At 32.0% G+C, this 21,385-nt stretch overlaps 1 protein-coding gene across 2 annotated transcripts; it reads left to right on the forward strand.

Annotated features, from left to right (window-relative positions):
- On the forward strand, window positions 1–19,764 carry LOC134701426 (DNA repair protein RAD51 homolog 2-like). 2 transcript variants are annotated; one of them, XM_063562576.1, is made up of 10 exons: window positions 1–125; window positions 3,634–3,747; window positions 5,513–5,620; window positions 13,067–13,203; window positions 14,632–14,751; window positions 15,324–15,507; window positions 15,942–16,011; window positions 16,616–16,731; window positions 17,289–17,367; window positions 19,661–19,764. In XM_063562576.1, exons 1-10 carry the CDS (start codon window positions 24–26, stop codon window positions 19,753–19,755), a joined length of 1,125 nt encoding a protein of 374 aa, XP_063418646.1. In that variant the 5' UTR covers window positions 1–23; the 3' UTR covers window positions 19,756–19,764. The 2 variants fall into 2 exon arrangements, with proteins under 2 accessions (XP_063418646.1, XP_063418647.1); XM_063562577.1 differs by lacking the exons at window positions 1–125; window positions 3,634–3,747; window positions 5,513–5,620 and adding an exon at window positions 12,422–12,524.
- The last annotated feature ends 1,621 nt before the right edge of the window (window positions 19,765–21,385 follow it).

Genomic DNA, 21,385 nt, shown 5'->3' on the forward strand with positions numbered 1-21,385 from the left:
AATAAATTTGGCGCGTTTTCCCGATGGGACAATTTTCAAAAATGTCAAACAAGAAACTGCGAAGAGCTGGGTTATCAAAGGATATAACAGAAAGATTAGCTGTCAACAACGTGTTCACGTGCAAGGTTTTAAAATCATATAGTTCAACTATCTAGAATTGCTGAAACTGTTCTAGTCCCCCTTTTACTGTTTTACCACTGGCACTTATTTCTATCCATTGGAATAGAACAAAAATATACGTTGATAGTGGGTCTTCCAATGGATAGAAACAAGTGCCTTTGTGTTTTACGTATGATTTGCTGTATTTTTCCTTGTTCCTCATCTTTTAGTCCAATATAATTACTTTGGTGTCCAACGGCTGCTTCTGAAGCAGACTCATGCCACGGCCTTAGAACCATAGAAATCGGGCCTCTATTTATTCATTTATGTCAATGTGAGTTTCATGTACTCGCAATTAATGTACATTTAGGCCTACTACCCTTTATTTTCACCAGAGGCAGAGACATATATAATACAATTACAATTTGTATTATATGTCTCTGTTTTCACACTTCACATGCCAATCAATAGTTTCAAGGGGTCTCACTAATTAGCGACAACAAGCGTCAAGAAGCGACAACAAGCGTCAACAAGCGACAACAAGAATTATTTTAGCGACAACAAGCGACAAGAAGACTATTTAGCGACAAGAAAACATTTTTTTTATTGCATATAAAGAAATTTGTATGTAATTTTTTTTTAAATTTACGAGCAGATATGTCTAATTAAAATGTTTTATTATATAGATAGACGAAGAAATGAAACATTTGTGAGGAAGAAAGAGATTGTGAAGTTAATATTAGTATATTGGTAGATGAAGAAATTAAACATTTGTGAAGAAGAAAGAGGTTGAGCTTCTTTTTATTTTTAAATATGAAGAATATGTATAAGATAATGTATGTATCTGTTTTCATCAAAGTCAAAGTATGAATAAACGAATGGAGATATATATGGAGTGGGCATAATGGAATATACCATTTTGAATCATTTGCTTTATACTATGCTCTAAGTGTACTCTTGTTATGTCAATTCGATGCTCTATTTGTAATTAAGCGTAATACTGACTGTTATACATTATAGATGATAAAATGAATATGTGTATAATTTTCATTTTTTTCTATCAATTTTAACTTTCTTGCGCTAAAATTATTTCTTTTGCATATTCTTTTAATATTTATTGCAATTATAAATTTAAATTAAAACAAATATGTTTTCTTGTCGCTAAATAGTTTCTTGTCGCTTGTTGTCGCTAAAATAATTCTTGTTGTCGCTTCTTGTCGCTTGTTGACGCTTGTTGTCTCTAAAATTCTTGTTGTCGCTAATAAGTGAGACCGGTTTCAAGTAATAATACCATGGTCAAATTAGTTTAATAAACATATTATCTGAACATACCTGTCAACCTCTGAAAATGAAAAGTCAGGTCATGACCTGCATTGAGAAAAAAAATCTCAGGTCATAACGCGTACGACATTTTGCGGGCTCAATTTAAGAACAAAAATATGTTTACATATAATTTATATAGTCAATATGTATATAAAACAGTTAGAACATGTATACAAGTTTATTTCAGACTGTTGTTATATTCCATAGTAGCAGACTTGGCATTCTTTAAAAGAACTGCACTTGGTTTCAGTTCATAGCAATGCAAATGTGTATTCATTTTACAAGAAAGAAGAGCACACAGTGTATCCTTATTAAGATCAGCCCTAAACTCTGTAGCTATTTTCTTTACTAAAGAAAATACCCTCTCACTGTCTGCATTGCTGTTTGGCAAAACCAGTAATGTTTTAGCAAGTTTTGACAAAACAAAAAATCTTGGCTTGTTAAGAAAAATGTCATGAAACTTGGACATTTCTCCCCAAAATGTACCAATGTCAGTTTCAGGGGAAGTGCAAAGTGGAAGTTCATCTAATGGGGTCAACTGATAGTCACTGAACTCATCTTTTAGCTTGTTGAAAATATCGTTACGTAGCTCAGGTAAACAAGTCCTACATTTTGACTTTTGGTTACATTGAAAAAGACCGATAAAACCGAAGGTCGTATTACTTCTAAATACCGGAAACAATTCCGGTCGGAAATCCGGGTGAAACGGGTAATGTTAGAAATTCCCGGGACCCGCCGGGTAAAGAAAAACTCCCGGGTGAGAGGTGAAAATAACGGGTGTCACCCGCAAAAAACGGGTGAGTTGACAGGTATGTCTGAACCTTTTCATACTTATTTTTGTAAAAAACAATGAAATCATTTCTACTCTACTTTGATTTGTGCGCTTGACATTAAACTCTGATATGTTGTAAACGGTATGTATTTGTGTGAAAGATAATATGTAAAACAATTCAAATGAGAAAACAATCCGCCTGATTTCCTGACTTCAAATAGGCACCCACGGAATTTGCAGGGGCATGTTTGCTGCAAACTCTTTTCCTAACTTTAGACAGTGGTGTAATATATAGACAATAACTGTTTAATGTCATTAAATATCAGCTGTATTTGTATAAGGCTAAGAAACAGGTGTAATGTGAGCTTTAGCAGGTTATTACTCCTCTTTCCAGCCGAGTACAAATACAGCTGATATTTAAAGACACTAAACAGTTATTGTCTTATCCTGCAATAAATTCTGTATATTGTTTGTGTTTTGAGAGACAAAAAAATTTGAAACCCCTTGAGGCACATGTAGTAATATCTTAATCACACAGTCAACTGAAGGCGAGTATACAGATACAGCATAGCTATATATGTAGGGTTGTATCTGTATAGTAGGACACCCAATTGCAGGATAAATAGAACTACATGCAGTGATATTGTTTGCCTCAAATTACAGCCTAAATTCTGCCTTTTCCCCTAGAGAAAATTCCCAATTACTAAAAAAATGGCTTAAAATTCCTCCCAAAAAGTTTTACATTTTCCCCAAACAGTGATGGCATTGGTATTAATGTTTGTAAATATCGTATTCATGTTATTATTTTGATATTAGAAAGCACTTTTGAGATCTGGTTTTCTGTTCAGAATCATCATGGTGTTTGTAGTTTTCAATGCATTAAGTACCATCATTGCTTCTGTTTCTTTCCCCTCTCCGAAAAGTATCTTTCAGGTTGAAAATGTCTGACAACCAAAATATACATTAAAAAACAGTGCAAAAAGACAGCAAAGGTCAGCTAAAAATCAGAGATGTGTTTAGAATAAAATATACAAATTTCCCAATTTCAATAAAAAATATGCATTTTTCCCAATAAAAAATATGCATTTTTCCCAATAAAAAACGGTAGAGGTAGTTTTGAAAAAAGACAACGTTATCACTGACATGTAAAAGCTATAAAAATCAGTCGAAAAGGGTGCAACTCATCAGATCAACACGAAGCACAAATACAAATATATAGAAAAGATATATGAGAGTAATCACAGTTACTAAAAGCTAATTCAATGGCAATAATAACTTATTAAAAGATTGTGTATCAAACATGTATAAAGTTAAAGTTTGACATGAATATACGACAGGTTTTCCCTGACTGGGACCTCACTCTATTATGCTAAACACATAACATATAAAAGAGTTTATACAAAAAAACCCGGCAGTACTAAATGTTCATTTGATTTCAGGATTTCTTGTCAAAAAACAATTTGGAACTTCTGAAACTACTAGGATTAGGATATTACAGTTTACAAAAGGTGGTGAAGACTTGTTGTAAAGCTTGTGTGCCTGAATCAATCACTGTAAGTATATCATGTATCATGTAAATGAGGATTGGATAGTCAGAGATCCTAGAATCTCCTGTTTAGACAATCCAATCATTATTATTTTCATGGTTTAAAGTTTATGATATACATCGTACATGTATGTGTATTGAAATTTTGACAGTATTTTTTTCAAAATTTTGTATGAAGGCTAAAATATTTATTTGTTTAGGATATTGTCTGACTAACTCTGATCACAAGATCTCATTCTTACCTTTCAGTGAGTTGTGCTTGTCATAATATTTTAACTACTGTGGATTCATTTATTTTCATGGGTACCAATTTTCGTGGATTGAGGAAAACTCACATGTTCGTGGATATTTAATTTCCTGGTTCTATCAAAAAGTCAACATACAAGCCTACGGAAAGTTTGTCATTCAAGGCACATTTAATTTTGTGGTTAACCTGTACCAAAGAAATCCACGAAAATTGGTATCCAACGAATAATAATGAATCTACAGTAAGTTATCAGATATTGTAATTTTTACTAATCTATCATAATACATGTACTTTAAACCAACTTATATTTGTGGATACTTTATTTTGCATTTTACCCTTTTCTAGACCACTTTATGGCTATTTAATGTTGTGATTTTCTGACTTATTTAATGAGGTTTAATTAAGAATTGAATGCTTCTTTTTGTAACTTTATTGGGGTGTAAAAGCGTTGACCAAAGTACATTTTGTATGAAGCGCAGAAACCCTTCATTCTTAAAATGTGCGCATGGTAAACGCTTTTACAACCCTATGAAGTTACAAAAAGGAGCATTCAATACTTATAACTACATTTTTTAGCTAGGATAATGAAAACACGATTTACATCAAGTGTTTATTATAATGAAACACATCTCATGTAATTATTAAGGAATGAACCGCAAGTTTTACATATTCAAGACGATTTATATTCTTGTTATTTTTCTACTCACCAAAGTTGCGAAACATAAATAACTCATGAAAATAAGTTGGTTTACAGTATATAAAACAATTGACCAAACACCATTTAAGGTGGTATGGGAGTATAAAATAAAAATGATAGAATTTGTTCATACTTTGCCAAAACGTAGTATCTATTGATATATGTTGAAAAATGTAATAAAAATGATAGGTCACCGCACATTTTCTCAAGTTACAGGCCGTGACAAAATAACACATTTTGTATGGATTATATAGGAAAAACACAGTTTTCAGATTAAAAACTAAACAAAATGATAGAATTGTTAAACACTTAAGGAAAAGATAGCTTTCAGACAATGCTTTGAGAATATCAAAATAAAAGATAGGGTCACCGTACGTTTTTACCGGCTAAAATACAAAATAGGAATATTCCATGTAGAATCCTTCAGAAAATACACTGTTTTAGAGTTACCTCCCCTTAAAATGCCATTTTAACTTTTTTTTAAAAACAACCAAAAATAATCATCATTTGCAAAAATGTCAATATTTATGAGTTCTATTCTTATAAATTGGTTCTTTTAAATGAAAATTCACATGAAATATCTGTATTCCTGCATCAAATTTTGCTAACTTGATAGAAAATCTGGACCTTTGGTTCTCTGTGTTTTACAATCCAAGATGGAGGAAGACACCCATACCACCGTAATACATTGAAACTTTATACTAATTAATAGATCTTATTGCAAATGACAAATTTCTTGTATACTTAAAGATTTGTATGACATTGGCAACAATTTGGTAAAGATATGACCTTTTCTAGCTTGTTTTAAATTTTCTTACACATTTACAGGCATTAGAGCTTCTAGAGAGAAGAAAGTCAAAGAATTTCTTTGAGACAACTTTACCAGACCTGGACAAAGTTTTACATGGAGGTATTCCTATGGGTACAGTGACTGAGGTTTGTGAACTGTAAATTCAGAAAATCTACATAATAGAAAAACAAGGATATGGAGTATCCATTCATAGCGAAAAAACAGTTAAAGCACACCAACAAAAAAAACCAAAAAAAACCACACACACAAAAAGCAAAGGAACAGTGTTTTTATTGCTGTTCTTCATCAACATACAGTCATGTGAAATTAATCATTGCACTTTAAATTTAAGCTTTTGTCCAGGCACTCCGGCTTCCTCTGCCTATAAAAACTGGCTGCCATGAAATAGCCTAAATGCGGTGCTTAAAAGTGGCGTTAAAAAAACAAAAATCAAAATCAAATTTAATTGTGCTATCAAAATTAAAAATGTGAGTTATTTTTTGTAAAAAGGATATGGACCATAATTTGCTATTGGGCTCGTTTCCTATAACTATAGAAAAGTGATAAAAATGTGTATTACTGTAAGAAAAGTCTTAACTACATCTAAAGAAGCTTTAATTTTTATCAACATACAAGTGTATGCTACTCTTCCCTAGAAAAAAAATTGAAATTAACAAATTTCAAAGATTATACAATCGTATTTTTGTGTCGTTTCTCTCGTTACTTTCCGCTTCCGAAGTGCATAACGCTGACTGATTTATAGATAATCGTCACCGGCAGATTCGTAACTTTTGCTTTCAAATAATAAAGAACATCGACCAATAAGAATAGTCTGAAGAAAATGCCGAGAATTATAAGTATTTCTGTAGCAGGTGTAAGAACAGTTGCGTTACTTTGGAGTCCGATTTCGTAACTCAAATTTTAGATGATGTAATCTGCTTTGTTGTAATAGAATTCTTTATAACAATATGCAAATATGAACTCTTGCGAGATGTTCAAACAGGTAAATCAGAGAGGATTTACATTCTAGTTCTGTTCTTCGTAATAATTAAGTTAGAAAATAACGTTATTGTTATGCGTTACATTTCACACGAAACAGAAGTTCAGTTATTTCCTTTTTTTTAATAAAAATTGTTTGTCTATTCATTTCCGGTCATACGTGAAACATGTGACTAACATGTGATCACGCCATTACGGCCGGATGTACGAAATACATTGTACTAGGTCTAAATATTGTTTTTGTTTCCAACGGGATGTTAGCAAACATGATCTGTAGACTTGTTTCGTCTTGTTTAAAAGAGGAAAATACAATTGTCAAAGAGATTGCGCCGGTGGTCTGTTATTTTTCCTATGTGCATAATGTTACATACGATCCTGTGTGAAAATAAATGCCCAATGACTTGACAAAATCGATTTCAGATTTGACAGACGTTAGAACACACTTCGTTTCCCGATAATGATGTGAAGAGTCCTTGGAAAAATCAATCGAAATTACGTCTCTTATCATTGTACCAATGCTCGTTGGATTGATTTAACTTCAGCAGTAAATATAACTGGATATTTTAGGTGAATAAATATAATTTAATAAAAAATACATGTTAATATACCGTTACACTTGGAATGTACAAAGTTGGCATCTTTGTCACAATTTTTAATTATTATTTTTTATTCATGTTCTGCAAACACTTATCAGAAACGCAATAAACTTGTCAAAGGAGAAGTAAACTTTTACCATGCATGACTTGAAAGGAAGTACTTTATTGATTTTAGCCCACTAAAGTAGGTTAAAATGTGGAAACCATGTATATGGTGTACAGGTCACAAGTATCACATTGTGCCTATTTTAAAGATTTTAATTCCAAGTTAAAAAAGTTTTTTCTTTACTGGATTTAAAGAATGTTACGTATATACATTGCCAATGATTTGGAATAAATTGTATATAACTAGAATTTCAAAACCAAATATAAATACATTTTTTTGGCTTAAACATCAAGATACAACGATTATGGTATCCTGTATCAATGAAGAAAAAATGGAAATTTCTGAATAAATTGTACTAATTGTTTTCAAAACAAGCACATATTTAGGAGTTTTATAATACTGTTACATTAAAGATAGATTTTAAGAAAAAGTATACTGTTCAGATTATTTTAAGCAGATTTTGCAATAAAATAAAACTTAAAAAATGCTTTCGGTTTCTTATGGTTTCCTGTCGTGTTTAAAAAAAACCTTTAATTTAACATTGAAAATAGATTTTAAATATTAACATGAAGCAATAGTGCGGTGACTGAAGATAGATTTTTTTGAATTTAATCTCCCCACCGAACACACACCTATATAATATATCATTGGAAAGAGGAAATCGATTTCTATAATAATATGCCTGTCGTCAGGACTTGGTATGGTCACAATTTTTTTAAATTGAGGTCAAAGGTCATATGTGAAAATCTTTGAAAATTTGGGAGAGTTTCAATTTTGACATTTTTTTCTATTTCTAAACTCTACATAAATACATACGATACTAATTTGGCTTTATTAATGTTTGTTATTATACATAAACCTTAATCATTAAGATTTATTGTATCAAAAAAATCCTTAAACGGCGTTTTATAAACAAAACTTCAAAAATTAAGTTTTCAACCTATAAAATGTTTAGAGCACCTTAACCTTTTGAAAAATTTCAATTTCAGGTAAAAATCAAGTGTCATGCAGGACAATACTTTAAAATTATTTTTTAAACTATCATATTGTGTGAGGTATCAAATCAAAGCAATAGAACACTACAGTGAAATATGACCTCAAATTGAATTGCGGATACTTCAGGTTTTATTATAGACTATTCGTTGCTTTTGGTTTTTTTTCACTATTATTACTGCTTCCATATAGTTTTATCTGTTGTTGCGTATTTTACTCTGGTTAATATCTATTACATTATAAGTTTTGTACCTATATCCCCCCTTTTTTTCCTTGCAACGTACCACAAACTTCAAAAGTATTCCATATAAAAAAAGAAGATGTGACATGATTGCAAATGAGGCATAAATTACCAATACGTCCAGTACGGGCTTCAACAATGAGTAATTTATACTGCATAGTCTTCAATTCACGAAATGAATATTGTAAAAAAAACGAAAAATCTCTCGACCTGATTGATGTACAAAATGAATAGGAAACAAAAAAATATAGTATATAGAAACATACGACAAACACTGCATTACCGTCTCGTGACTTGAAACAGACACAAACAGAATGTGGCGGGGTTTGACTTTTTTAAGGGCATGCCAACACTTCCAAAACCCGGGGGCTGGGACTGTGTGTTTCAGTTCAACAAGCTCTGTACCTAATCAACCGTTATCTCCATCATCTTCATTTTCACCAACCGTCACAAGACATGTTTTTAATATTTCTATACATTTCACTCATGGCCACAGGTATGCACATGAAAGGTTCTGCTCAAAGCAAACACGTTATTTTGAGTTTTTCTTTACAAGTACAGACAAGGTATTGTAGGAAGTCCGAAGACATTTGTTCCCAAAGAAATACCAGCTTCAAACCATCCCTTTCAATTCATCCAACTTTGAAGATTTAACAGAGATCTAAAATGGGGTTAAGATGACATCCATATGCTTGTCTGCAAAGATGATGGGGAAACATTATGCATGAGACATACACACTATCTTGATTTCGCTAAATTTCATGGTTGGCAACACATTAGATGTAGCGTCGCACTCTACTTTAAGAAGCATAAAATCCATTGGCATTCAACATACCTGTCAACCTCTGAAAATGAAAAGTCAGGTCATGACCTGCATTGAGAAAAAAAATCTCAGGTCATAACCCGTACGACATTTTGCGGGCTCAATTGAAGAACAAAAATATGTTTACATATAATTTATATAGTCAATATGTATATGAAACAGTTAGAACATGTATACAAGTTTATTTCAGACTATTGTTATATTCCATAGGCATAGTAGCAGACTTGGCATTCTTTAAAAGAACTGCACTTGGTTTCAGTTCATAGCAATGCAAATGTGTATTCATTTTACAAGAAAGAAGAGCACACAGTGTATCCTTATTAAGATCAGCCCTAAACTCTGTAGCTATTTTCTTTACTAAAGAAAATGCCCTCTCACTGTCTGCATTGCTGTTTGGCAAAACCAGTAATGTTTTAGCAATTTTTGACAAAACAAAAAATCTTGGCTTGTTAAGAAAAAATGTCATGCAACTTGGACATTTCTCCCCAAAATGTACCAATGTCAGTTTCAGGGGAAGTGCAAAGTGGAAGTTCATCTAATGGGGTCAACTGATAGTCACTGAACTCATCTTGTAGCTTGTTGAAAATATCGTTACGTAGCTCAGGTAAACAGTCCTACATTTTGACTATTGGTTACATTGAAAAAGACCGATAAAACCGAAGGTCGTATTACTTCTAAATACCGGAAACAATTCCGGTCAGAAATCAGGGTGAAACGGGTAATGTTAGAAATTCCCGGGACCCGCCGGGTAAAGAAAAACTCCCGGGTGAGAGGTGAAAATAACGGGTGTCACCCGCAAAAAACGGGTGAGTTGACAGGTATGATTCAATATTTCAACAAGGTGTTTCGAACCAAAATCATGGTACAATTGTAAAGCCAATCCTAAATGAAAAGGAGTAAAAAAAAATGGTCACACAAACGGTTGACCCAACAATTGCTTAATCAATTACGCAATTTCTGTGATGCCATTTCCTGAGAATAGTCTTGGCTATGCAGTTTCATCGAGTTACCATAAAATGAATAAAGACGAAGGCATTGATTGAATTGAAGAAGAAAGAGACAATTCATCCGAAGTTGGGTATACTTCTGTAGAGTTTGTAGAGCTGTCTTTTCTATTGTATACTTGCAGTGGAATGACATATCTGTCCGTTATTTGTGTTTATTATACTTCACGTTAAAATGCCATATTTTGATTGGCTAAGACGAGGGTGTCAATTTACTCTATCACATGGCTGAGCGGGTGACAATTTTTTTTAATGTTACCCTCTCGTCTAGACCAATCAGAAATCGATTATTCAAAGAACAATGAAGTTTTTTTTTCTAATACCCGTAACGTTGTTATGAACGTGACGTCATAGAAAATACTTTTAAAATAAAATTAATCTGTAAAAGCCAAAAATTATAGGACATTCAGTATAATAAATTAAATAACACATAGCTGAGAGGGTGATAGAGCAGATTGGAACCCCTTGAAAAGGCATTGTCAACCTTGGCTTCGCCGCGGTTGACAATGTTTTCTCGGGGTACCAATCTGCTCTATCACCCTCTCAGCTATGTGTTATTTATATACTATTACATTTGACATAAAAAAATTCGAGTTCAGTTTTCAATCGACTAACATCTTAAATAGTTATTTTGCTACAAAATATTGTTATATTTGCCTTGAACTTGTTGAAGTTGTTTGACAACTGAATTTCTATAGAAATCAATGAGTTAAGACTGCATTTCGCATGAAACAGTTTGATGTTCACCTCATCTAATCTAATCTTTTATTCAATACAGATACAAAAATCGACTTTCCTATACTGGGAAATTGACTCAAAATTTCAGTCCATTTTTTCTTTTCTTTGCAAATTAAGCACTGCATAAAATTTAACAACTTTTGTCTTTTCTTTCGACTTAATGGAGCAAGTTGAAACATACTTGACATATCACGGAATATTTACTGAAACTATCCGTCAATTATTTTGATTTTACAATTAGACTTTTCTGACAAAGTATATTTAATGTTTTATAACAAAAAAACAGAGATTATAAACACATACAAACAAAGAATGTAGCTTATATCAGTGCAAATATGTGTATATACTAGCGAAGAGGTAGTAAAATCATATATCAGTTGAGAGCAAATTATTGATTAATATACAAAATGTGACGGAAGGCAAGTGATTAAGTTCCGTGTTGAAATTGAAGTTTTTTATTCCATTCTTTTTCCATTGATTTCTTAAGGTTTTTTCATATTTTGGTTCCGAAATTTTTATCACTGATTAGTTTTATGAAATACTATATGCTAAAAATATTATGGAATATTTTTTATTGCTACTATAAAGAAGAAACTAAAGTTTGTGTCTGAATTTGCAATTAAAAATACCTCAATTTTTAACAGTCTTAACTACGCAAATTTTATAGAGTATAAGAAAATGAAATACTAAATAGAATATTTCGATATATGAAAATAGCTTCAGGAAAAACTAATTCAGTTAAATGTAAGTGAACATACACAATTTTTCATTTTGAAAAAGGGGGGTTGAAACTCTCCAATATACTACTAGTCATTAAAACGACTTTTTAGAAAAATGTGACCGTACGAAATTCTGACGACAGGGCAAAAACTTAAGAAGACATATTTGTCTTTAAGTTAAGACCATTTTAAGCCGTGTGTTATTTGGGGAGATTAAACTCGCGATCTAGACGACTTTTTACACTTCTGTCACCGCACTACAAGTAACACCAGTAATGGTGTTCATTAATGTCTTATGCAATATATTGTGCAAAATAAAGAAAATAAAGATTGGTTTCCTGTTTGGTTTCCTGTCACGTAAACGGTAAATCAAAATGTATTAATTTTTTCTGGAAAAACTCAATTGTTCCATTCATACTATTCTAACACCAACACAACCCACAAAATAAAAGTTAAAATTTTAGAACTTATAAAAAAGGATACAAAAAGAAACCAAAGGCCGAATACCAAATTATGGTCCATATTCCAAATGTGCAAAACAAGAGGTTTAAAACAATCTGTAAAATATGAATGATTCGATAGTCCAGGCTTAACACCGGATTTTTTTAAATGTCCAGCTATTTTGTTACAGTTATGACATAAAAATTTGTATGACATTGGCAATTATTATGGTGAAGATATGACCTTTTCTAGCTTGTTTTAAATTTTCTTACACATTTATAGGCATTAGAGCTTCTAGAGAGAAGAAAGTCAAAGAATTTCTTTGAGACAACTTTACCAGACCTGGACAAAGTTTTACATGGCGGTATTCCTATGGGTACAGTGACTGAGGTTTGTAAACTTTAAATTCAGAATATCTACATAATAGAAAAACAAAGGATAAGGAGTATCCATTCATAGCGAAAAAACAGTTAAAGCACACCAACAAAAAAAACCCAAAAAAAACACACACACAAAAAGCAAAGGAACAGTGTTTTTATTGCTGTTCTTCATCAAAGTAGTCATGTGAAATTAATCATTGCACTTTAATTAATGCTTTTTCTCCAGACACCCTGGCCTCCTCAACCTATAAAAACTGGCTCCCATGAAATAGCCTGAATGTGGTGCTTTAAAGTCATGTAAAACAAAAAATAATCAACATCAAATTTAGTTAATGCTAACAAAATTTAAAATGTGAGTTATTTTTGGTAAAAAGTATATAGACTAGTAGATATATAGGGTGAAACTATAAACAGACAAAAAGTATCAGCCATACAAATATCAATTATTTTTTTTTAATAATTAATCAAATTCTTGTCTTACTCTACACTGCACAATAGTTGTTAAAGATGCTTCTAGTTAAATTTTATTGAATAATAATGATTTCTTTGTAGATTGCAGGTCCTTCAGGATGTGGTAAAACCCAGTTCTGTGTGATGTTAAGTGTCGTAGCAACACTGCCTGCTAACATGGGAGGTCTAGATGGCTGTGTTATGTACATAGATACTGAATCAGCATTCTCAGCCGAAAGGTAAACGTTTAGTGCATCTACTTTTTCTGCAGAGAAGTTAAAATAATTAGTGATTGCTAGAGTGTGATGATTTTGACAGATGAAAAACAGCTGCTTTTTTAGCTCGCCTGGCCTGAAGTAAGCTCTTACCGCTTGGTTTCCGTTGTCATTGACATTCTTGTCGGTCGTCGTCTGTTAACTTTTTAAAAAAAAGTTTTCCTCGGAAACTACTGGGCCAAATTTAACCATACTTGGCCACAATCATTATTTGAGTTTCTGGCTTTAAAAAAGTGTCTGATTACCCTGCCCACCAACCAAGATGGCAGACATTGCTAAAAACAGAATATATGGATTAAACACAGTTTTGGGATTATAACTCTGAAACCAAAGCATTTAGAGCAATTCTGACATGTTGGGTTGCTGCATCTGAATTTGTAATTTAAAGAAAACTTTGCAGCTTTTGGATATTATTTTGAATTTTATTATAGATAGAGATAAACTGTAAACAGCAATAATGGTCCGAGTACACAGTTATCGTCCTTTGATTTTCGTTGTCCACAAATATAGTCCTTAATGTGGACAGTGTGTTACTTGCCAATTTTTGTTATACCCCTTCCAAATTTAATTCTCCATGTTTTATGCCTCATATAGCAAGTTGGGGGGTGAAATGACACTAAAAAAATTTGGGTCATAAATATTTAGGTAAAGTAGTGATTAGGTCCAGCTGAAAAAGGTCAAAAATTAGCACTTCGGAAGCTGTCAAAAGATTTCAAGACCCCCTTAACACAAAATTGTCGATATTTTGAGTTAGAGCTGATGAAGTTTTCTATAAATTTTATATAATTTGTCCCAAAAGTAGTACAACATACTGTAAAAATGTTATTGAGAAAGCGCAGGTGGGATTTTTTTTATTTACATTTATTGTCTAAAAGAAATGCACTACGAAATAACTGTGTACTCGGACCTAATGTTCAGCCAAATAAGATCTTAAAATAAGTGAATGGAGTTATTGCCCTTTAAACATTTTTTTTAAAATTTTTACAAAATATTTTCCACTGTAACTACTGGGCCAAGTTCATTATAGATTGAGATAATTGTAAGCAGCAAGAATGTTCAGTAAAGTAATATCTACAAACACATCACCATCACCAAAACACAATTTTGTCAAAAAAACATTTGTGTCCTTAGTTTAATATGCCCATAGACCAAGTTGAGCTACACATGCTCATTAGAGCCTCTAGTTTTTTATGCCCCACCTACAATAGTAGAGGGGTATTATGTTTTCTGGTCTGTGAGTTTGTTCGTCTGTCTGTCCATCTGTCCCGCTTTTTTAGGTTAAAGTTTCTGGTCAAGGTAGTTTTTGATGAAGTTGAAGTCCAATCAACTTCCAGAAACTTCGTACACATGTTCCATATGATCTTTCTGTTTAAATATGTATTTCACTTTCAGACTGGTTCAGGTAGCACAGTGTAAATACCCAGAATACTTCAGACAGGAAGACAGCCTACTACAGCTTACAAGGAGTATATTTGTTGATGTTCAACAGACATGTTCATCCCTTATTAAAAGGTACAAAGATATTGATACAATAGTTTACTATGAATATGAAGCTGTTGTCACATCAACTTGAATATAAGTTCACAAGTTCATTATTGTGTGAACTTTTTGAAATGTATGCTAAATAAGGTTAAGGCCCAATTGTGGGGTTTGTTGCTTTTTGTCATGTCTAAAGACAATATAAACGCTTCATTGATAGCAAAATAAAATTAAATATCTTTTTATGGTGGATTTATATAATTTCATTCTCAACCAATTTTTGTGGATTAAGAAAAACTGTATATCTGATTTCATGGTTTTGCTGAAGACACATACAATCCTATAGATAATTGGTACACCTTCCAGATAAAACCTTTTATTCAAAGAAAAGATCAATTGTAAAATGAAGCTTTTTACTTGGATAAAATTTGAATTTCATAATTGTAAAAATAGAATAACACATTTTATCTTGATATGGAATAAAACAAACGAATACACTGTGCTTGTTCAGTGCAGTAGATTTTCTAGAAAAACAGCTAACACATGTAAGTAACTTAGTTGGTGTTTACATTTTAAATTTGTTTTATATTTAATTTTTGTATTAGACTGACATCATTAGAAGAAGAGATAATATCTAGGAAGATAAAATTGATAGTGGTAGATTCTATTGCATCATTGGTTAGGAAGGAATACAGTGGGAGTGGTGGGAAAAGTTTGATTGACAGAACCAACTTCTTGTCACAGCAGGCAGCCATCTTGAAATATCTGGCAGAAGTATTTTGTATTCCTGTAAGTAGAAGAACAATATATTTGCATTAACTCAAACTTCTTATTGTAGAAAACAAAACAAATCCAAAAAATCTAAACCGAGTTTTAACAATCCTGTGTCTTTAAGATAGGGAGGAACTTAGTATCATACATCATAATATATAAAGTAAAGACACAAAGATAATAAGCTTTATATGATTCCAAATTAATAAAACAATAAAACTCAAGCTTATTGAGCTTTTGTTTGAAAATATAAAAAAATTAACCTAACTAAAAACAGAGGCACATGTGAACAACATATTTTAACTTCCTAAATTGCTTGAGCTTTAATCAGCTTAAGAATAATTTGGCATTAGATGCAAAAATAATAATATTAAGCAACTGCAACACATATGCGTAACTGAAAAATTCAAATATAAGGGGAGATAATATTGCGTAAAAAAATTTCTTTACAGGTTGTGGTGACCAATCAGATTACAACAAGATTTGGACAGAATCCGACACCTTCTGATCTTGAGGAGGGAGGTAACAATATTGGAATTATGATATTAAATCAAGTTGTGATATTTTGCAAATGTGGAAAATATTGCTTATTAAAGGGTTCATAGCAGTATATTGGAAATCATCACAACAATAATATGAGGGTTGTTATATCATAGCTAACTAATGAAAAGTATGTTTCAAAGATTGGTGCAGATATTTAACTGTTTGTCATAGTCTTAATCCAATTCTTTGCTTGTTCCATTCTTTTTACTTGATTTGATAGACCTTATTAGTGCAACTCAGAAATCTGTGTCGGTTGACAAGAGAATCTGCACCAATTGAACTTTTGTTGTCATACAATAATCACTATTCCCTTGTGGCGTCATAACTTGTATTCAAAATTTAAGGGGAACCTTTGTGATGACATTTAGGCAGACAAATAGCAATAAGGTGTATAATTACCAATTGTTTGGAATTGCTTTCATGTATAAGGCTTGTTTTTATTTATGATGTCCCATGAAATTCCTTGTATTTAATGGTGACATATCATTTTGAAATTCTTAAAAGGTTTGTGAAAATCTAGGGAAAATTGCACTCATATCAATGTATACTTTGAATGCACAAGTTTTTATTATTTTCTTGACAGGAGAAATTGTACCAGAATCAGACACTGGGTATGTGACTGCAGCCTTGGGGAATACATGGAGTCATAATGTTAACACAAGGTTAATTCTACAATACCTTGAAGGACAAAAAAGACAGGTAGAGCAGTAATATTTACTTTCCAGAACCAGTTTGCTCTATTATGTACCCTACTCTTGTTATCCTAGCATTTATTTAGTAAATAACTAAAATGTCTACCTACTAGAGTCATATTTTCAATTGAAGATTTATCAGTTCTATAAGGTCACAGATTTATAAATGAAATGTATAAAATTTGGAAAGAATAGGAAAATGATAATCATGAATAATAATAATAGTTTGTTTGCTGAAAAATGAGTTAAGAACTATCCTTCTTAGACTGCAAAAAATATCTCTGTTTGTCTATATACAGTTGTCTCCCTTTCCCCAATACATTATTTATTCTCAAACTTGGAAGACAATAAACTTTTAACAGATGATTTTAAGAATACAACTTTTATAATAATGTACATCAAGGTTTATTATCTTTCACCTTACAATTAAATGCAGTAACTTAAGTTCATTTAAAGTATTGTGTTTGAGAATCTGGTACACAGACTAAAAGTGTACAATTAACAGATACGTATATATGGTGTCAAAATCCAATATTTTCTTTGACATAATTTCTTTTCTCCCAGGTTTTGGTAGCTAAATCACCAGTGGCACCGTTTACATCATTTACGTACACAATACAAGATACAGGTATTGTACAAGAAGGTGAGCAAATGTAAAAGTAAGTAGTTGCACCTTTCACATTGTGAGACAGTGATCTAGATTCTGACAACATTTAAGTTCAGTCTGTAGGTTAAGTTTTTTGAGACATCAATAACTTTGTCAAACACAAATTGAGAATGAAATGGGGAAAAGAGACAACAGCCTGACCAAATAGCAGAAAACAGCTGAAGGTCACCAATGAGTCTCCAACACCAAGAAAAAATCCTGCACCCGGAGATGGGCTTTAGCTTGCCTGTAAAAAAAAATTTGTAAGGGTTCCGCGGAACCCAGTGTCTCGCCTACTTTTGCTGAAATTCACAGGCTTAACAAAATGAGGAAAAAAATCAATAAAAATATCCCTCTTGATACTATCTTTTGATTGTAAGAAGCTTCTGTCCAAGTTTAGTAAAAATCCAGGATAGTTTATGAATCTAATAAATGTTTTAAAACTTTAACTGCAGACTGTATGTAATGTTAACTGGAAGAAAACTTAGTCCATTTATAAGTAAAATCTATACACAGGTACAAAATATTATCAAAATTTCCTTCTAAATACTAGCTCATGATCTCAAACAAGCTTCTGTCTAAGTTTAGTACAAATTAAAAGTAGCAAAAGAATTTTTTTTTTTTTTTTTAAATTTAACCACAGAGTGAACATGTTATTTCCTGGCAGAAAATCTAAGTCCATTTAAAAGTAAAATACGGAAAAAATGGATTTACTTTTTTTTACAAAATTTCCTTATGCATATTATCTTTTGATCATAAACTAGCTTCTGTCTAAGTTTGGTACAAACCCAGGATAGTTTAAGAAAGTTATTAGAATTTTAAAAACTTGAACCACAGAGTGAATGTAATGTTTCCCCGCAGAAAAACTAAGTCCATTTATAAGTAAAATATGGAAAAAATGGAATTTTATTTTTACGAAATTAACATTTGGATACTATTTTATGATGATAAACAAGCTTCTGTCCACGTTTGGAAGTAATCCAGTATAGTTTGAGAAAGTTATTAAAATTTCAAAAACTTTAACCACAGAGTGAATATAATGTTTCCCTGCAGAAAAACTAAGTCCATTTAAGTAAAATACAGAAAAAATGGAATTTTTATTTTTACAAAATTTACTTCTGGATACTATCTTATGATCATAAACAAGCTTCTGTCCATGTTTGGAAGTAATCCAGTATAGTTTAAGAAAGTTATTAAAATTTCAAAAACTTTAACCACAGAGTGAATATTTGTGGACGCAGACGCCGACGACGGAATGTAGGATCGCTTAGTCTCGCTTTTTCGACAAAAGTCGAAGGCTCGACAAAAATGTGTACTAGTTTAGTGAATATGGACATCATACCTAACTGCAAAACACACAAATGAGCTTCTTTGAAAACAGCTGAAGTTTTATCACCAGTATTACAATGTATAATCATTGGCAGATCCAGGGGTTGGACCCCCCTGTGTTTTGGTCGATCAATGCATTTGAATGGGGACATATAGTTGGAACCCCCCCTTTGTCCTGGGTTGAGACCCCCACCCCACCCCACCCTTTTTAAAATGACTGGATCCGCCCCTGATGATATATATATCTTAGCATAGAAAAGTGCCTTTACTGTGGATTCATTTACTAGTGCTTTCTTTGATACCAATTATTGTGGTTTGATGAAAAATTATAATTTGGTTTTATACCCCAGCTTTAAAAAAAAGGGGGGGGGGGTATACTGTTTTACCTCTGTCTGTCAGTCCGTCAGTCAGTCCGTCCGTCCCATGAATATTTTCGTCGCATTTTTCTCAGGAACTACAATTCAAGGATTTCTGAAATTTGGTTTCAGGGTTTATCCAAGTCAGCTATACCGTGTGATGCGTTTTCAGATTGATCACTTGACAACTTCTTGTTTAACAAACACTTGTATGATTTTACACATGATAGCCAAGTTGAAAATTTTCTTCACATTTTTCTCAGGAACTACAATATAAGGATTTCTGAAATTTGGTTTCAGGATTTATATAAGTCAGCTATACCATGTGATGCGTTTTCAGATTCATCACTCGACAACTTCCTGTTTACCGAACACTTGCATATGTTTACACTATTTATATTATCCACTTGCGGCAGGGGTATCATCAGTGAGCAGTAGCTCACAGTTTCACTTGTTTTTCCAAAGGAATATTTAAATTCATAGATAACCTTTACCCGCAAAACCAATGAAAATTAATGTATGGGTCCATGTCTGGTTATACAATATCATATGCTTTAGTAAATTCATTATTTAGATAATTGTAAAAGAATATTATAATTCAACAGTTGATGGAGCTGGTCATTACCATGGAACAGATCCAGGGATACAGAATATCCGTGTCAGATCATCTTTACCTCTAGAGTACGCCACCAAGAAATGATACATACTGTGAGTACATCTTACAACACCATAATAAATACTGTTGATTCATTTATATTTGTGGATATTAATTTTTTGTACATTCTGGAAAATATATATTTTTTTGTTGACATTTGGTTTTGTGGGTTTGACCAAGTCTGCATACAACCCTTTTAGAATACATTTGTGGTTTACCTATGTCCACAAAATCCAGGAAAATAAGAATGATAATGAGTCCACAGTGTTTCATTCTGTATTTAAACACTTGTTATAGCAGTATATTTTATTCAGCACTATTATTTCAGCTGGAGTAAGGTGTTTTGAGTAATATTTTTTCACACAGTTTTTATGAATGCTGAGAACTTTTACCCATTTTAGAAACTTAAGAAAAGATAGGGCTTGCTTAAGTTTTCTACTGTTTCACAGCAAGTATTGCTTGCAAAAGTCCTGAACATGATTTAGTTTACAGTATACATTCCTCTGTAGCTCATCTGGTGTGCCAGTTTGAGCTGATGTCATCACTTGGTTTTGGTTTTTTGTTATTTTTTTCAAATCAAAATTCTGAAACTCCATAGCCAAAATTGACCAAATTTGGCCAGAATCATCATTAGGGTATCTAGTTATAAGACAAACGAGTAAAGTCGGATATAAAGTATGTTTGCTCACATGACCATCTGCAAGAATACCCATTATCCTGTGCACATGCCAGCATGTCTGAAATCTTACTCCTTTTAACTGCATTTTTGGCATAAAAGCAGCAAATACAAATATTGAAAAATAAGTTTGGCAATCAGGATTGAATTTATAACCTCAAGCACTTCTTGAAAGCAAACTGCTTCAAGATCAACATGTAGGGATGTTTCATATACCAGTATCAATTAATCCAAAAATAAATAGCGTAGAAAAAAAATATCATAAGTCTCATTAATTGAAAAAGTTTTAAAAAAAAAATGTCTTTAAAATGTTGTTATTTATTGAAACTTTTGACATCTTAATGTTATTGTTATAAACGCCTTAGGACATCCATAAAATATATGTTTTTGTACAATTATGCATCTGTATGTTTTGGTAACTTTATATGACATGCAAAATTATTACATAATTTCAAAAAGTATAGTGTGTTTTTTTTAATTTTCTACATCATTTGCATTTAAATTAAAAACTGATTAAAATCGAATAAGAATCCGAGCATGATGTACAATTTCACTGATTAATAGATAATTGTCCAGACGATTCCCACACTACCTATAAGGCAGTTGTTTACTGTAATAGGAACGGCAGAATATTAAACCTAAAAATAAAAAATAAAGATGTATTACCGGGTAATAAACCATCTCTTAGATATCAGATAAAGATTTAATTTAGTACATTTTATATTCTGGGCTGTTCTAACTGAAAATATCTCGTTGTATTATGTACATGTACAAGAATATAAGAAAAACAACATATATGTACATCATTTTATAAGTAAAATTTGTGATATGATTCAAATAGAATATGATACAATACTAGAACGGAAAAGACATCGACGCTGTCTATAGCCATTTGTTTTGCAGAAATATTGGTTTTCCAATAATATTAGATTTCGTCTAACTTGTATTATTAGAAACACCTTAAAATTATTTTAAGATCTAAATGACTTTGTCAAACTT

Source organism: Mytilus trossulus, unplaced genomic scaffold, assembly GCF_036588685.1.
Source record: "Mytilus trossulus isolate FHL-02 unplaced genomic scaffold, PNRI_Mtr1.1.1.hap1 h1tg000244l__unscaffolded, whole genome shotgun sequence".
Classification (NCBI taxonomy): Eukaryota; Metazoa; Mollusca; class Bivalvia; order Mytilida; family Mytilidae; genus Mytilus; species Mytilus trossulus.

What these genes read in the sequence shown, in the direction of transcription:
- LOC134701426 (XM_063562576.1), top strand. Translation starts at nt 24, where the DNA reads ATGGGACAATTTTCAAAAATGTCAAACAAGAAACTGCGAAGAGCTGGG. An exon ending in CTATGGGTACAGTGACTGAG is followed by an intron (nt 5,621 to 13,066) that starts GTTTGTGAACTG and finishes ATTTCTTTGTAG; the next exon opens with ATTGCAGGTCCTTCAGGATG. An exon ending in TCAGCATTCTCAGCCGAAAG is followed by an intron (nt 13,204 to 14,631) that starts GTAAACGTTTAG and finishes TTTCACTTTCAG; the next exon opens with ACTGGTTCAGGTAGCACAGT.